At 41.8% G+C, this 17,945-nt stretch overlaps 1 protein-coding gene across 1 annotated transcript; it reads right to left on the bottom strand.

Moving 5' to 3' along the window:
* Positions 1-254: 254 nt before the first annotated feature.
* Positions 255-13,338, bottom strand: LOC141760707 (intestinal mucin-like protein). The gene is made up of 19 exons (XM_074623751.1): positions 13,111-13,338; positions 11,393-11,529; positions 11,033-11,204; positions 10,598-10,845; positions 10,183-10,366; positions 9,818-9,998; positions 8,565-8,743; positions 8,372-8,441; positions 8,117-8,247; positions 6,376-6,410; positions 6,090-6,258; positions 4,800-4,889; positions 4,635-4,678; positions 4,211-4,333; positions 3,115-3,216; positions 2,058-2,186; positions 1,753-1,792; positions 997-1,120; positions 255-684 (listed from the first exon to the last, which is right to left on the bottom strand). The coding sequence occupies exons 1-19, from the start codon at positions 13,121-13,123 to the stop codon at positions 459-461; spliced, it is 2,397 nt and encodes a 798-aa protein (XP_074479852.1). The 5' UTR covers positions 13,124-13,338; the 3' UTR covers positions 255-458.
* Positions 13,339-17,945: the final 4,607 nt, after the last annotated feature.

Here is a 17,945-nt window from a genome sequence, read left to right as displayed (position 1 = left end):
CTAGATACAACCAAGAGGTTTTGGTGCGTCCGTGTAGTTTGTGTTGGAGTCTTGTCTGAACTTCGTAGCCACACGCGAGCGCGTATGGGGCACCGACCCGCAACGATTTATATGTGTAAGAAGTTACAAACAATCCCTTTAAATTCATTTCAAAGAAAAGGGTGGAGATTTGTAAAATGTTGATAGTTACACACACTCACACACACACACACACACACACACTGCGTGCAGCAAGAAAACAGGACAAAAACAGATATGCTCCGCCTGCAGCTACAGTATGATCTTTATTAATGAAATCTTACAGGGTTTATAATCCTATCAAACTAAAACTATGTATGCTAATACATCAGACATAAATAGAGGAATTATGTATGCAGATGATATTGATTCAGTTAATGCTGCTATAAATTCATGCTCATTACAATTGGCCAGTGCATCTGCTTGTCCTGGTTTTTGCCTCATCTTGTGGGTCGATTTGACTTGACCCTGGAGGGAGTGGTCGCCATTCCAGTGCGGCCAAACGCAGAACAATCCGTCTTGAGGCACCCGCAGGCGTCAATGTGGATGTAGGTGTAGGTGAGCTCTGTGTTGTCGGGGCAGGGGAGCTGGACCTGCCGCTCAGATGTAGCAAGCTCCTGGCAGCAGGAGCAGGTGTGCTGCAAGGATCTCATTTTGGTAGAGTAGCTGAGAGAGGAGAGAAAGAATGGTGCGAGAAAAGGGAAAGAGGGAGGTGACAAAGAAAGAAGGCAACAAAAAGGAAATTGGGAGAAATTAAATTCAGTTCAAGAAAATTCAGTCAGGATATCTCAGGCTTCTGCAAAACTGCTGATGACCATTTTATTTTATTTTTAAATCGATCTCTTAAACTTCCCCCAACTTAATGGAAATCCTGCTTTAATGTGATAAAAAAGCACAACAGAAACATTTATTTGGAGATACTAAGAATTTTTTTTCCATTTGACTGATGATAAGGAAAATGACATGAAGGGGACTCACAAGGTGAAGGTGCCACATGCTCCACTACAGGATGTGACATTGACCAGTTCTTTGGCGCGGCAGCCGTTGCTCTCCAGGTACACGCCAGTGGTGGACACGCTGCACGGCTGACCCTTCGGAATACCTGAGGCAGGCGAGAGAAACACGTTGAGAGGGAATAACATCTCATTTGACCAACTAACTAACTATCTTAACTTGGTAGACTGATTCACTTCCATTTTAACTGCTATACTTCCCTGGCTGTCTTTATGTTCGTTGTCTTTACAAACTTTATTTTGTTTGTCAAAGAGGACACTATTTTGTAAGATCCGTATTGTTGTTCTGTATGAACAGAATTATAACATTAAAGTTCAAGAAAATCGATTGAATGCGTGAGCATAAGTCATCATTTTATTGGTTGGCTTGTTTTTAATCGGCATCCGAAATTCGCAGAAATCAAAAGAACTATGGAATATGAAAAGTTTAGGATTTGTTGTGGATAGGATTGAATTTTTAATTGACGTGTTATTTACTCACATGAATTATTAACGTTCGGTCTGAAAAGACCTTCATATGAACAGTCATAAGACATCATCATTATGATTACATGACTTAATAATAAGGCCAGGTATCAGAGCTGATCACAATGGTTCTGGTTAGAAGCTCTAATGGATCATGGGGCTTTGCGTAACCAGAGTGAGACTGGTCGAGAGAGGTCAGGCCACATGAGTGCAAATAATTATGCAGGTATGACAATCTCATGGAAGCAATACTTACAGACGTGGCAGCATCCATCTGGAGCTATGGTCTCGGTTCCCTGAAGGAGATACACACACATTCAAATCAGTATTCTGTAGGTCATGTGTCATTTTGTAGAGATTTACATTAGACAGTAGGTGGCGGTGTGTTCGGTATCGCCACCTCTTTTCCTTAACATGGACATCATGTCCTCAATGTTTTGTATTCCAACCTGAAGGATTGTGTGCGTGTGTGTGCGTGCGTGCGTGCGTGCGTGCGTGCGTGCGTGCGTGCGTGCGTGCGTGCGTGCGTGCGTGCGTGCGTGTGTGCGTGTGTGCAGTCACCGGTATGCATTCTTTAGGGTCGTAGGGAGGACAGATGGTCTTGGCTTCTACGGTGATGAGCTGATTAGCGATCTTCACACATTCATACTTCACACAGGGGTTCTCAGCAGGAATCCAAATGGTGCCAGGCTAAAGAATGATAAAACAACACACAGTGTCCCAGACAGGGCTGCATCAGAGACACTATCATCTCCACATCAACATACAGTATGTGGACTGTTATAGCCTTTGACTCTGAGCCATTTTGCCTCCCTGTTGTCTTGTCTGATATGTGTTTTTTTCTATTTGTTAGTGACATCAAATGACCTCTTGTTGATTTGTGCTGATTCTAGCAACGTGGAAAGTTAAACTTGAAGAAACTTAAAGGGACATACCAGAGGTTTGTATGTTTTAGTCTATTTTCTACACATTACAAATAAGTTATTGCCAAACATTTTCGGTTGACATCTGTGGATTGTGTTTGCCTTTACTTCAGGCAGCCTCGGTTGATGATAATATCACTACAGAATTAAAATCATCTCGCAGAGACTTGAAACTCGATTGAGAAAGGTAATCCATCACGTCATCATCGGACTGATCTGAAAAGTCTGCATTGCCTGAGCATACTGTGAATATAAAAACAATAAAAGAAATGATACTCAATTCTAATGATGTAGTAGTAATGTTTGACCTACTTCTCTCTTTTATCCTGTGGAGATGCCACAAATTGTTTGTGATTTCTGTATCGGACCCCCAGGGAGATTAGCTGGCGTCATGGCGTCAGCTAATGGGGATCCTAATAAGCTAAACTAAAAAAAAAAAAGAAACCCAAAAACCCCCAAAAAACAGAAACTGCAAAATGTCTTCAACTGCACTGCTTTATGTTGAGCTGCCATTATTTCATATATGTCATCTTATGCTAAAATAGCCAAAAAAGTACAAACCACATATGAATGCAATGTTATCTGGTAGCATCATTATTTGAATAAAGACAGTAGAGATGTTGGAGACCTTAGTGACCTTATAGATATATTAAATATTTCACTCTGTCTCTCCAAACACACACACATTTACCAACCTTTAATATGTGTGTGGAGTTTGAGTTCGGCAGCACAACAACGCAGTTTATTGGGACGCACTTCCCACAGCACTTGCCAGCGATGATCTGGTACTCAGATCCCTGAATAGAGACAAAAAGACAGACTCAGCATACAAACAAAATATAAATGTGTAAAACAGCACAAGATCTGGATGATATTTTATTGTTTCTAAATGTACAGTATGGTAATGTCAGAATTTGGATTCACGGTTGACATTAGTATATTTCCAGTGGCAGTAAAGAGGCAAAACAAAAGTTAAGGCAAATACAGAGCACAAAACCAGACAGTCAAACAGTCCTCAACTAATGTGTGAGGTCGAAAGACAAAGTTCCAATCCAAGCACTATAGTGCTCAAAATGGCTTACTACTAGATGAGCACAAACCAAATTCAAGCTTTACAGGTCCCATATCATGCTAATTTTCAGATTCATACTTGTAGAACATGTCTACATGCTTTAATGTTGAGAAAAAAAAACTTTTTTTTCCTGTTACTGTCGGCCTGAATATGCCTGTATTCACCTTCTGTTTGAAACGCTCCGTTTTAGTGCATTTCAATGAAATTTCAATGGAATTGCATTGCTAGGCAACAGTTTGGGTCTATGTTTACTTCCTGTCAGCTGATGTCATTCACATACACTGCGAAAGGAAATAAACTGGGACACATTTAGAATGTTTATGTTTAAAATCGTGAAATGGTTTAAATATTGTATATTTGTGACATCACAAAATTACAGAAATCCTGACAGCTTGTTTCAAATGCACATTTTCTGAATACGGGCTGTGTGTATTTCTCCATGGATTGACTGATTGATACTTTCACATTATTTATATAGCACTTCAATCTGCTTTATAATAAAAACAACATGAAAATCTCACATTTTACAATATGGGACCTTTAAACATTCCGCAGGTCAGAATTTTAGGGTAATGTGCGTAGAATAGTGGTAAATGAATGTGCTCATCATTAAAGTCATACAGAATGTATGTAAAAATAAACTTAAAACATGAAGCTGTGAGTGAGTGAGGGAGGGAGGGAGGGAGGGAGGGAGAGAAAGAGAGAGAGACTAATCTTACCAGAGAGCAGTCTTTGTCACATGGTAGAGGCTCACAATCTATTTTGTTCGGATGGCCACCTTCATATGTCTTGTTAGTACAAATGCATCTGTCACATGGCTTCATGAGCACAACGTCTCCAACCTGGATGGACAGAATGAGAAGTTCAGAATAGATACACATACTCGGGAGACTGTTCTTACAAGATTTAGATAACCTCTAAAATATCATGGCCAATCATCAACTGTTTGCCATTACCACCAGTCAATATGTCTAGAAATGTGATTATAATACCTTTCAAATATTTCTGATCACATATGTTTTAGGTTGTAGAAAAAAATTACACAATCCTTCAATCTATGTGTTAAACAAAGTCGTCCTTTTATGTTGCATTCTAGTCAATTCACATCAGTTTCACATGGAGGTGGTAGATGTGAGATCTCACCTGATATTCATGGTTTCCAGAAACACACACGTCATTTTTAGGCACTGTGAGGAAGGAAACAGATCAATCAATAAAGGCATTTTAAATGTGATGCAATAATCAGTGGTAAAAAAATTAAACCTGGCTATGCAGTTACAGTAACATGCACAAGAACAGCACACTCACCACAATGGTTACAGCAGACTCCTATCGTGGTGTTTAGAGTAGAACCAGCTGGACACGGCTCAGGATTAGAGCACCGCTTCACATCGCATTCTGTTCAAAGACACAGACAGATGAATGAAGGAGGGAACGTTCCCACCAGCAAATAAGATGATATAAACCTTTATCATATATGTTTCTTGGCTGGAGAAAGCAGGTCTGGACAAGTTTAGTGACATGATGGTCAAAAGTCATATTCCGGTCAAAGATGATACCAAGGTTCTTAGCTGTAGGACTGATATTGGATTGAAGTGGGCCAATAAACTGATGAACTGCTGTAGCAAAATTGTCTGGTCCTATTAAAAGAATGTCTGTTTTATCAGGGTTTAATTGGAGAAAGTTGAGAGACATCCAGTCTTTGGTTGCTGCTAAGCAGTCATGGAGAGAGGACAGTTGATTGAGATTATTGGTATTGGCTGAAAAATAGATCTTGAGTGTCATCCGCATAACAATGATATGACACGTCAGGAAAGCTGCTGAACAAATGACACAGAGGAAGCATATACAACAAGAAGAGGATCGGTCCAAGAACCGACCACTGAGGGACTCCACACCGCAAAGGGGCTGATGAGGAGACGTGATTATTTACGCAAACATGGAAATATCTGTTAGTTAAGTATGAATTAAACCATTTTAAAGCTGTACCAGATATGCCAACCCAATTTTGCAACCTATCAAGTAATATAGCATGACCGATGGTATTAAAGGCAGCAGTTAAATCCAGTCAAATGAGTATGGAGTGTTCACCTTTGTCTGCATGCATAAGGATGTCATTGGTTACTCTGAGTAATGCTGTTTCTGTACTATGTTTTGTTGAAAAAGCCTGATTGGAAGTTGTCCAAGGGTTGTATCCTAACCATGGCCTCCTGTGAACAACCTGCCATATGTGATTGTTTAAAACATCAGTCATCCTCTTACAATCATATAAAAAATTGTATCAGTCTTTTTGGTTATGAATATTCACAGACATAAGTCTTGTACATTAGAATCCCGGATGCTTGCATTACTGGCACATAAACAACTGATAGCAGGAAAGAGCTTTAATTTACAACACCTGTGTCAGAGATGTCCTGTTATACTGTCTGATACTAGAAGTTAATGGACACTTCATACTGGGATATGCTCAGGACTCCTCTTGTAAAAAAACAGATGGACTACACACTGTGTTGAATATATAAAAACAGTCTATATTTATAAATACAAAGTGCATTGATTCCAGTATTAGGAGTTGCTACCTTCTTGGTGCTCACTTACCACACTTCTCCTTTTGACAGCAGCCAACAGTGTAAGTGACCTTGACCTGACCCTCTTGGTCACAGCTGAGGGGTGGCAGTGCTGGACAGGACACGGGACGGCAGACGACCTGCAGCGAGTCCTCATCACATATACAGTCGTTACAGTTTTCTGTCCACGTTGAATTGGCCTGAAAGGACACAATGTTTACGGCAGAATTATGGCGGGAGGCATGGCATTATCACCTATTACTGGCCAGTCAAAAGATGACGTAAAAAGGGAGTGGCATTGTAGACACATCACTTACCAGTAGCCATTTTCCATTTGGCAGCCGACAAATTTCTATTTAGAGAAACATATAAAACATAAAGTCAATTCCATTCATTTGGGGCTTTGGCCAGCCGGCCTCATGGAGCTGAGGCTAGTAAATCCTGAATGCATCCTCTCTGAAATCACGTTTAAAAATCGTTTTTAGGTTCTTGAAGACGTTTCACTTTTCATCCGAGAAGCTCCTTAAGTTCTGAGAGCTGAACCAGAACTGAAGAAGCTTCTTGGATGAGAAGTGAAACTAAAACAGGTGAAGCAGAAACCATATGAGTGCAGGCTACTAAACATAAGGGAAAGTTGACAATTCTGCAAAACGGTGGATTAGATAATGACATTTTTTAATGTTTCTTTAAAGGGACTTTTGTAACTTCTTACACGTATAAATCATTGCGGGTCGGTGTCCCATGCGCGCTCGCGTGTGGCTACGCTGTTCAGACAAGACTACAACACAAACTACACGGAAGCACCAAAACCTCAAAGTTGTATCTAGTGAAGCCCGTCTGTTAAACAGTGTTGGCCGCGGTCGGAGGACGCAGGGGAGACCGTAGCTTTGGTCTCCAGGACCTGAGTCTCTGCTGTACTCTGCTCCTCTGCTCCTCTGCCTGCTTGCCTTCACTCACACACCACGCTCGTTCTCGGTCTTTCGCTCCACTCTCACGTGCATGCGTGCACACTCCACACTGCAGAAGAGTTAGTTTAGCTCTGAGAATATCTAGTGAATGCACAGTTGACGTTTGTGCAGAAATAACTGCTGCAGCTCCTCCAGACCAACAGAGGTTTCCCGTGTCTTGTGAAGTGACGGGGCTCCGCAGAGAGAAACGTTATCGTCTCCGGCCAAAACTCCGGTGTCTCCCCTGTTCCCTCCGGCCGCGGTCGGGAGGCTGAGGCAGGAAAAGCCAACAATAGGATCAGCAGTGATTCATGGAGAGACCTTCGTCTGGTCAGCTAACATTACTGCCAAGCAGGTGAAATATAGAGTGATATTGTGGTTTTAGTTGACGTGTGTGGCCTCACTGTTTTGAGCGATGCTCGTTCATGTCTATGTAGAGCGAGCACAAGCGCGAGCAACAGGACGCTGACTTTCGTTGACTTAACGGCCACAGGTGATGCTGTTAACAAGCAATTTCTGATTCTTACAAACAGCCCCTTTAAGCAGTATCCCAACACATCAGCTACAGTATGGCAGTGTTATGGTAAACACTTTAAAGGTGGAGTCAACGATTCTGGAGAAAGATTGTTGCTATTTGAACTCTACACTCAAAAAATGTCCCTCCTCCAGATTTGCCGTCCCTCTCGTTCAAACTGCCTTTCTCTTTATACATCCATGGCCTTTCCCCTGTCCTCCTGTACACGAGCATGAACACCCTCTGTTGCTGATTGGCAGAGATAGTATTGTGTTTTTCCCCATTTACAGAGCCTGGGCTGTGTATGAACACAGTTTTTAAGCGCACACACAAAACGGACAGCTAGCGGAGGAGATATTCGCTGAGTTGTCGCTGACAAAATGTGTAATGGATTAGAATAAAAAAAAAAAAGAAGTAAAACCTCAAATCTGAATGGGTTGATTCCCCTGACCTCTACACGCTCAATACACTGTATCCATAAACTTGATAGAAAAATAAATAGGATTTTTGACTTGGTCACAAAAAGGCCATCAAAAATACAGCACATTCTTAAATGCATCATAGCTGTTGCCATACAGCAGTGCTATCTGCTCTTACCACAGGTGGGCACACATTCGTCAGAGTTGGAGGAGAGGAGGAAGGTGCCATTTGGGCAGTTGCAACCCTCCAGCTTCTCAGTTGTCATGGCACTGAACTCATTGACAGTATAGATGAATTTCTGGTTGTACCTGCAGAAACAACAACATATTGTGTAAGGCCACACCTTGATGTTGAAATTTGAGTCAAAGCATAAATGAACGAAAATTGATTGACTGTGATGAGCAGCAACAATGTGTTGGTGGATTGCTGTACCAAGAATCACAGGTCGGCTCCACCTGAGGGACACAGGCCGCATACACTTTGGGACTTGGACATTTATATTCTATTAAGAGATGAAGAGAAAATGAACATGTTTTAGTTGAGATCATTGCAGCAATGTTGTTAGTGAAATTATAAGTAATAATATTAGTGCTTGACTTCAACATTACATATTCCGATTGCATACCACAGAGTCCATCGGTGGCACTCCTCCAGTCAATACACACTCCAGACTCGGCACAGGCATCAGCATAGGTTTGTAAACTGGTGCAGCCAATGTGTTTAATGTGCAGGTGGCAAACGTCAAACTCACAGGCCAAAATAAATGGACTGTAGTCGATGATCTTGTGGCAAGCTCCAAACACACTGGGAGAAGATGGTATTTATAGTCAGTATGGACACAAACTGAATGCATCGTTATGCAATATCAAGACATGTAAATAAACTAGTGATGTGTTGCTTTGTCAGGTGTGTCTCAAAGCTGGGATTTGTCTAACTACTTCAGTGCCCGTTCAGACCTGGAACGGGCCGATTGCTTGGCACCCCAGAAGTGTTGCTTGCAGCGTTGCAGAGAACCGCGGTATGGCTGCTTGCAAGTGTGAAGTTGATTGGATGAACGGTTCTCGAGATATGTGAAGGACGGTCATGTATACATACACAGACAGAGATTCCTTCCTCAATAGTTAAATCATATCTACACATGCCCATCAAATGTGGTCGCAATAGCACAAAGCGTTCAGGAGATATGACATTGTTTGTAATAGAAGCCCTGTCCACAGCATTTGAGCAAACTGCTATAGAAAACTTTTATATAACATCAAAAATCCAAAAAAGTAACTATTCCTGGCTTGGTCCAAAGATGCTTTATACCAAATTTTGTAACGATTCTCAAAATGTGCTTAAAATACGATTTGGACACAATTAAAAATGGCGGAAAATCGACCCAGACGCAAATGGGCATGGTTTACAGTATATGGATAGATTTGTCTTGACCCACAAAATCCAGGAAAAAACTAATTTTGTTTTTGAGATTTTTGGTTAAAAGGTTACAGGACAAAATGGGAAATTCATTATCATAACGCCATCATTTGGCCAAATTGCACCACATTCGACACTGCACTCCCTTGGACCCTGAGCAATACACATGCCAAGTGTGAAGTCAATCGGATGAATGGTTATTGAGATATGCGAAGGACATACGACGAGACAGAGGTTCCTTGCTTTATAGTTAGATATCAGGGATGGAATGTGTAAAAGTGCTGGCTTCATTTATCTGTTAAAGTAATGGGTTTTTGTCATTCAGACAGAAGTGTCTGTTATCTAAATGTTTATAATGGCTTTAGACATGACTGTATCTGTATCAGACGCCGAGGGCCACTGATCATGGATATTGCAGATGACTGGTGCTATTTCTGACACGTTTTCACCTTTTCGTCTTACCTGCTCTTGATGATCTCACAGGTGGTTGTATCGCAGGGAATAGGTGTAGGTGTTGGTTTGGGGGGAACTTGTCCACAGTAACTGTCGTTAGCATGCCACTCGTGTGCCATATTAGGACATGAAGGATCAATTTTGCCACTGGGCAACATGCAGTCATCTGTCCGGTTGTTGTCACATGTGCCTAGAGAAACCCTCATCATTATCAATCATACTGATTGCAGAATGTGTCAATTTGTTACAATAAGGTTCTATCTGTTGCAAGTATAAAGGTTCACAAAACTAAAGATATGCATGTCATTTATCAACTGCTGTCCAAACTCTACATAGAGTAATTTATAACTATTAATTTCTACTGCAGGACTCACCACACTGTCCCCAGGTGTTGCCGCCAAATTCACTATAGGGCAGATTGATACTGAATATGAGCCCTGAGAAGGTGATCTTGGCATGGATTTTAGGGATGACGAGCACTGTATCAATACCGGTGGTGGTTATACGGAAATCACCAGTCTGGTATGCAGGACTTACATGCTTGTCATTCACAGAAATCTAAAACAAAAAGCATAATGATATAATGTCAGAAATAATCCTTTACAAACGTCTTTGTCAGGTCCAATGCACCTATAGTAAGCCCTTCTTTGGACAGTTTTGCAAATTTAGGATCAGGTACAGTTCAAACCAGTGCATTTGTACTGAAGACAAAAAACGGGGAGTTGCTGCTAGGATCATGACTAGAGTTTGAATAACAAATGGAGAAAGTTAATAGCGCCATTCACTTACCTGATTTGTGAAAATGCCATCGATATCTTTCTGTATCATAAAGATCTTGTAGCTTCTGTAGAAGATGGTGATGGACTGAGGACAGGACAAGCCATCATCTTTACCACAGTAGTAGTTATCGATCATAACACTGAAGTTGTATTTGGGCACGATCTCTTTCATCAGCCAGTAGGAACAGTTGCCTTGAAAACCATAGTAGGTTCCATCGAAGGTGACATAATGGGGGTCTCCCCAACCGTAGCAGATACCTTCATATGATACATATATTAAATTGAGAGGTCAAGTAATCTGGTATCATCTGAGACACAATATCCAGTGTTAAATAAAATATTAGTAAAATAAAAAAAGAAAGAAAACATTGTTATAGTTAAAATGCTTTACATGTTCAACCATGGGATTTTGCAACCAAGCAACATTTTAGTAGGTCAGACTTACATTGGCATTCATAGTGGAAGCAGCATCCATCATCATCCAGCACTTGTTTAGGAGGGAAGTTATTTGCGCACACTACAGGCTTTAGAATTGGACACTGCGTATGGCTATAGGACACCTTGCCATTATCACATGTTCCTACACGACAGTTCTTTTCCTTCCAAATTTCCCCATCCTATGAAGACAATCATAGATCGGAATTAAAGAAAAAAGAGAGGGCTGGTATTGTCATAGAATACCATATTAATAATCATGCATCATCTAGCAAATCTAATGATAGCCTTTTAAGGATGGAGCAGCACTGCTTAACAATTGCATATAAAAAGAAAGTTAAATATGTATGGAATGGAAAAAAAGAAGTACCTTTCTTTCTTCTTCATTTACAACACAATCGCTTGGTGTAGGACACTGGTGATGTTTGAGCACGACATGACAGCTCTCATTGCAGTATCCTGTGAAACAGTCGCCATCATTGTCCGTCTCATTGTAGACTATGGAGCCTGAAAATGAGGGAAGATTGTTGAATATCACATATGTGATCTCATATATTACAGAGACTATCGTATGTATGCACTATAAACGGTACATCCATAGATACATGTAGACTTGGATACCCTTGCTTATTTTACCACTTCAATCACTAATGTTTCTCTTCGACAAATTAAGCTGCCTTCGCATGAAGATATTTGCTCTTCACTCCCTGCGAGGTAGGGCACAGAGACTTTCAGGGGCAGCGGGTATATCTCCCCAAAAAGAGAGCATGAAACACCATTCACCGTTTCTAGGCAACAACAGTTGCAGCTGTTCTCATTGGTCGCGCTTTGAAAGGTCAGCTGCAACGAGGTCAAAGTTGAAATAATTTGAACTTTGAGCGCAGTGCTCGGTGGTGATTTTGAGCGGTTCGCCAATCCCAAAGGGTAGCGCTTTCGACTAGTTGGCTGGCACCGCTCTCCCCGTAGGAAAACAATGGCACAGCCAGCGCAGAGAGATTTTACCGCTGATCATGTGTGGATGGCTTTAAGGAGCAGCTAAACACTCTCTCTACAAGGCCATTACGAAGATGTTGATGCTTTGGCAACTCAGCTTGTAAATGACTAGCTGTGACAAAATGTGACAGAATTGTGCCTTTGAGCGGATGATTCATTTGCAGGGGCAAAGTAAATCTGTGCAAATGTTATGTTCCGAACACACAAATTTACGCCGTTGAACAATAGCAAACTATCTTGACAGTGCTGACCTCTGTGGGAACACAAAGCCTGAGAGTTCAAAACAAAAGGAGCTATCACAGTCTCAATAGCTGTGCACCATCTACTTTTGTGGGGAAAACTACTCTTTATTTCAACTTGGCTTTTATTAACACTAAAAATTGGTCCAACTCGGCAATATACACAAGCAGTCAGCGGATGACACCAGTTGTAGACAACTCGATAGTGTGTCCAGATAATCCAAACCACTTCATTTGGATGTAAAACCAAAAGTAAACACATGGAATGTCGCCAATAATCCCTCATTGCACAGGGAAACCGTGAGTGCATGAATCTACACAGCAGATCAAAGTTGAACAAGGAAGTCGATTTGTAAACTGTGATGTTTACACTATTTTTAATAATTTAGCCGTTCACCTTTCTTTACTCTTCCAAGTTTGGCTAACCTAGGTTGTGTTTCCAATGTTTCTGATCGTCTGACTGCTCATGTTTTCGGCCCTGAATTTAATGTACCGATGTCACTGGACTTTGTCAGAGCAATGAAAATGACAATTGAAAAACTATTTCTTTTTTTTCTTTTTTTCTATGACATTAATTGTTAATTGTTAAAACTACCTGTTGAGTGAAGGGTGGTTTGGAGCTTGCTAAATGTAAAATATTTAAGTTAGCCAGCCAACTTTTTCATGTGTTAAATAGGAATTACATTATTTTTACTAGTTTTGACAAGTTAACATGGAGACAAGGTTTCTGCACGTGCACAATACCAGCATAGTCTTTATGCTGCTCAGAAATTCGCAATGGTGTCTGAAATAGATGTGACACAACTGCAATAGAAATGTTGTTATAAAATGTGTGTCTTCGTTGATCAGAACTTACCAGGGGGGAACATTGTACCATTATGATGGCAAAGGCAAATTTGTCGCTCAGTAGCTGGTTGAGAGGTTTCTCCTGTCACTACAGGTAACTCAGCTGTGGTAGGTGTAGTGGTAGTAGAAGTAGCTGTAGTACTTGTTTCACTTGTGGTAGAAGGTGTGGGTGGCCGAGTTGTAGTTGTTGTTTCAGTTGTGGTAGAAGGTGTGGTGGTTGCAGTAGTTAAAGGTGTTGTAGTAGAAACTGTAGTGGAGAGAGTTGGACACCCACAGCATTTAAATTGAATCTCGTAATCAAAACACTGTTGCCGAAGCCCTTGTTGTTTGTTGTAGCATACGAGACCGACGTCTTTATTGCAAGTCACATCTTGTCCCACCTCTGTCATATTAAAATGTGGGTAAAGAACAGCTCTACACTTGACTTCTTCAGGAGCTGAGCATACATGATGACCAGCAGAGATTATCTTCTGGATGGATTCATTGTATCCACCATCAGAGCCTGTTGTGGGCTTGCCAAGATTGATCCATTCTGACCAACCACACGTCATATCATGTCCCCCAGGGCAAGGTGTAGTTGTAGGTTGCCTAGTGGTAGTTGTTGTTTCAGTTGTGGTAGAAGGTGTGGTGATTGTACTGGTAGTTGTGGGTGGCTGAGTTGTAGTTGTTGTTTCAGTTGTGGTAGAAGGTGTGGTGGTTGTACTAGTAGTTGTGGGTAGCTGAGTTGTAGTTGTTGTTGTTTCAGTTGTGGTAGAAGGTGTGATGGCTGTACTAGTAGTTGAAGGTGTTGTAGTAGGAACTGTAGTGGAAGGAGTTGATGGAGTTGGACACCCACAGCATTTAAATTGAATCTCGTAATCAAAACACTGTTGCCGAAGCCCTTGTTGTTTGTTGTAGCATACGAGACCGACATCTTTATTGCAAGTCACATCTTGTCCCACCTCTGTCATATTAAAATGTGGGTAAAGAACAGCTCTACACTTGACTTCTTCAGGAGCTGAGCATACATGATGACCAGCAGAGATTATCTTCTGGATGGATTCATTGTATCCACCATCAGAGCCTGTTGTGGGCTTGCCAAGATTGATCCATTCTGACCAACCACACGTCATATCATGTCCCCCAGGGCAAGGTGTAGTTGTAGGTTGCCTAGTGGTAGTTGTTGTTTCAGTTGTGGTAGAAGGTGTGGTGATTGTACTGGTAGTTGTGGGTGGCTGAGTTGTAGTTGTTGTTTCAGTTGTGGTAGAAGGTGTTGGGATTTTACTAGTAGTTGTAGGTGGCTGAGTTGTAGTTGTTGTTGTTTCAGTTGTGGTAGAAGGTGTGATGGTTGTACTAGTAGTTGAAGGTGTTGTAGTAGGAACTGTAGTGGAAGGAGTTGATGGAGTTGGACACCCACAGCATTTAAATTGAATCTCGTAATCAAAACACTGTTGCCGAAGCCCTTGTTGTTTGTTGTAGCATACGAGACCGACATCTTTATTGCAAGTCACATCTTGTCCCACCTCTGTCATATTAAAATGTGGGTAAAGAACAGCTCTACACTTGACTTCTTCAGGAGCTGAGCATACATGATGACCAGCAGAGATTATCTTCTGGATGGATTCATTGTATCCACCATCAGAGCCTGTTGTGGGCTTGCCAAGATTGATCCATTCTGACCAACCACACGTCATATCATGTCCCCCAGGGCAAGGTGTAGTTGTAGGTTGCCTAGTGGTAGTTGTTGTTTCAGTTGTGGTAGAAGGTGTGGTGATTGTACTGGTAGTTGTGGGTGGCTGAGTTGTAGTTGTTGTTTCAGTTGTGGTAGAAGGTGTTGGGATTTTACTAGTAGTTGTGGGTGGCTGAGTTGTAGTTGTTGTTGTTTCAGTTGTGGTAGAAGGTGTGATGGCTGTACTAGTAGTTGAAGGTGTTGTAGTAGGAACTGTAGTGGAAGGAGTTGATAGAGTTGGACACCCACAGCATTTAAATTGAATCTCGTAATCAAAACACTGTTGCCGAAGCCCTTGTTGTTTGTTGTAGCATACGAGACCGACATCTTTATTGCAAGTCACATCTTGTCCCACCTCTGTCATATTAAAATGTGGGTAAAGAACAGCTCTACACTTGACTTCTTCAGGAGCTGAGCATACATGATGACCAGCAGAGATTATCTTCTGGATGGATTCATTGTATCCACCATCAGAGCCTGTTGTGGGCTTGCCAAGATTGATCCATTCTGACCAACCACACGTCATATCATGTCCCCCAGGGCAAGGTGTAGTTGTAGGTTGCCTAGTGGTAGTTGTTGTTTCAGTTGTGGTAGAAGGTGTTGTGATTGTACTAGTAGTTGTGGGTGGCTGAGTTGTAGTTGTTGTTTCAGTTGTGGTAGAAGGTGTGGTGGTTGTACTAGTAGTTGAAGGTGTTGTAGTAGGAACTGTAGTGGAAGGAGTTGATGGAGTTGGACACCCACAGCATTTAAATTGAATCTCGTAATCAAAACACTGTTGCCGAAGCCCTTGTTGTTTGTTGTAGCATACGAGACCGACATCTTTATTGCAAGTCACATCTTGTCCCACCTCTGTCATATTAAAATGTGGGTAAAGAACAGCTCTACACTTGACTTCTTCAGGAGCTGAGCATACATGATGACCAGCAGAGATTATCTTCTGGATGGATTCATTGTATCCACCATCAGAGCCTGTTGTGGGCTTGCCAAGATTGATCCATTCTGACCAACCACACGTCATATCATGTCCCCCAGGGCAAGGTGTAGTTGTAGGTTGCCTAGTGGTAGTTGTTGTTTCAGTTGTGGTAGAAGGTGTTGTGATTGTACTAGTAGTTGTGGGTGGCTGAGTTGTAGTTGTTGTTTCAGTTGTGGTAGAAGGTGTTGGGATTTTACTAGTAGTTGTGGGTGGCTGAGTTGTAGTTGTTGTTGTTTCAGTTGTGGTAGAAGGTGTGATGGCTGTACTAGTAGTTGAAGGTGTTGTAGTAGGAACTGTAGTGGAAGGAGTTGATGGAGTTGGACACCCACAGCATTTAAATTGAATCTCGTAATCAAAACACTGTTGCCGAAGCCCTTGTTGTTTGTTGTAGCATACGAGACCGACATCTTTATTGCAAGTCACATCTTGTCCCACCTCTGTCATATTAAAATGTGGGTAAAGAACAGCTCTACACTTGACTTCTTCAGGAGCTGAGCATACATGATGACCAGCAGAGATTATCTTCTGGATGGATTCATTGTATCCACCATCAGAGCCTGTTGTGGGCTTGCCAAGATTGATCCATTCTGACCAACCACACGTCATATCATGTCCCCCAGGGCAAGGTGTAGTTGTAGGTTGCCTAGTGGTAGTTGTTGTTTCAGTTGTGGTAGAAGGTGTTGTGATTGTACTAGTAGTTGTGGGTGGCTGAGTTGTAGTTGTTGTTTCAGTTGTGGTAGAAGGTGTGGTGGTTGTACTAGTAGTTGTGGGTGGCTGAGTTGTAGTTGTTGTTGTTTCAGTTGTGGTAGATGGTGTGGTGGTTGTACTAGTAGTTGAAGGTGTTGTAGTAGGAACTGTAGTGGAAGGAGTTGATGGAGTTGGACACCCACAGCATTTAAATTGAATCTCGTAATCAAAACACTGTTGCCGAAGCCCTTGTTGTTTGTTGTAGCATACGAGACCGACATCTTTATTGCAAGTCACATCTTGTCCCACCTCTGTCATATTAAAATGTGGGTAAAGAACAGCTCTACACTTGACTTCTTCAGGAGCTGAGCATACATGATGACCAGCAGAGATTATCTTCTGGATGGATTCATTGTATCCACCATCAGAGCCTGTTGTGGGCTTGCCAAGATTGATCCATTCTGACCAACCACACGTCATATCATGTCCCCCAGGGCAAGGTGTAGTTGTAGGTTGCCTAGTGGTAGTTGTTGTTTCAGTTGTGGTAGAAGGTGTGGTGATTGTACTGGTAGTTGTGGGTGGCTGAGTTGTAGTTGTTGTTTCAGTTGTGGTAGAAGGTGTTGGGATTTTACTAGTAGTTGTGGGTGGCTGAGTTGTAGTTGTTGTTGTTTCAGTTGTGGTAGAAGGTGTGATGGCTGTACTAGTAGTTGAAGGTGTTGTAGTAGGAACTGTAGTGGAAGGAGTTGATAGAGTTGGACACCCACAGCATTTAAATTGAATCTCGTAATCAAAACACTGTTGCCGAAGCCCTTGTTGTTTGTTGTAGCATACGAGACCGACATCTTTATTGCAAGTCACATCTTGTCCCACCTCTGTCATATTAAAATGTGGGTAAAGAACAGCTCTACACTTGACTTCTTCAGGAGCTGAGCATACATGATGACCAGCAGAGATTATCTTCTGGATGGATTCATTGTATCCACCATCAGAGCCTGTTGTGGGCTTGCCAAGATTGATCCATTCTGACCAACCACACGTCATATCATGTCCCCCAGGGCAAGGTGTAGTTGTAGGTTGCCTAGTGGTAGTTGTTGTTTCAGTTGTGGTAGAAGGTGTTGTGATTGTACTAGTAGTTGTGGGTGGCTGAGTTGTAGTTGTTGTTTCAGTTGTGGTAGAAGGTGTTGGGATTTTACTAGTAGTTGTGGGTGGCTGAGTTGTAGTTGTTGTTGTTTCAGTTGTGGTAGAAGGTGTGATGGCTGTACTAGTAGTTGAAGGTGTTGTAGTAGGAACTGTAGTGGAAGGAGTTGATGGAGTTGGACACCCACAGCATTTAAATTGAATCTCGTAATCAAAACACTGTTGCCGAAGCCCTTGTTGTTTGTTGTAGCATACGAGACCGACATCTTTATTGCAAGTCACATCTTGTCCCACCTCTGTCATATTAAAATGTGGGTAAAGAACAGCTCTACACTTGACT

This window comes from Sebastes fasciatus, chromosome 2 (assembly GCF_043250625.1).
Source record: "Sebastes fasciatus isolate fSebFas1 chromosome 2, fSebFas1.pri, whole genome shotgun sequence".
NCBI classification, from domain to species: domain Eukaryota; kingdom Metazoa; phylum Chordata; class Actinopteri; order Perciformes; family Sebastidae; genus Sebastes; species Sebastes fasciatus.
Note: the sequence above shows the minus strand (reverse complement) of the source record. Positions and strands in the feature narration are given on the sequence as shown.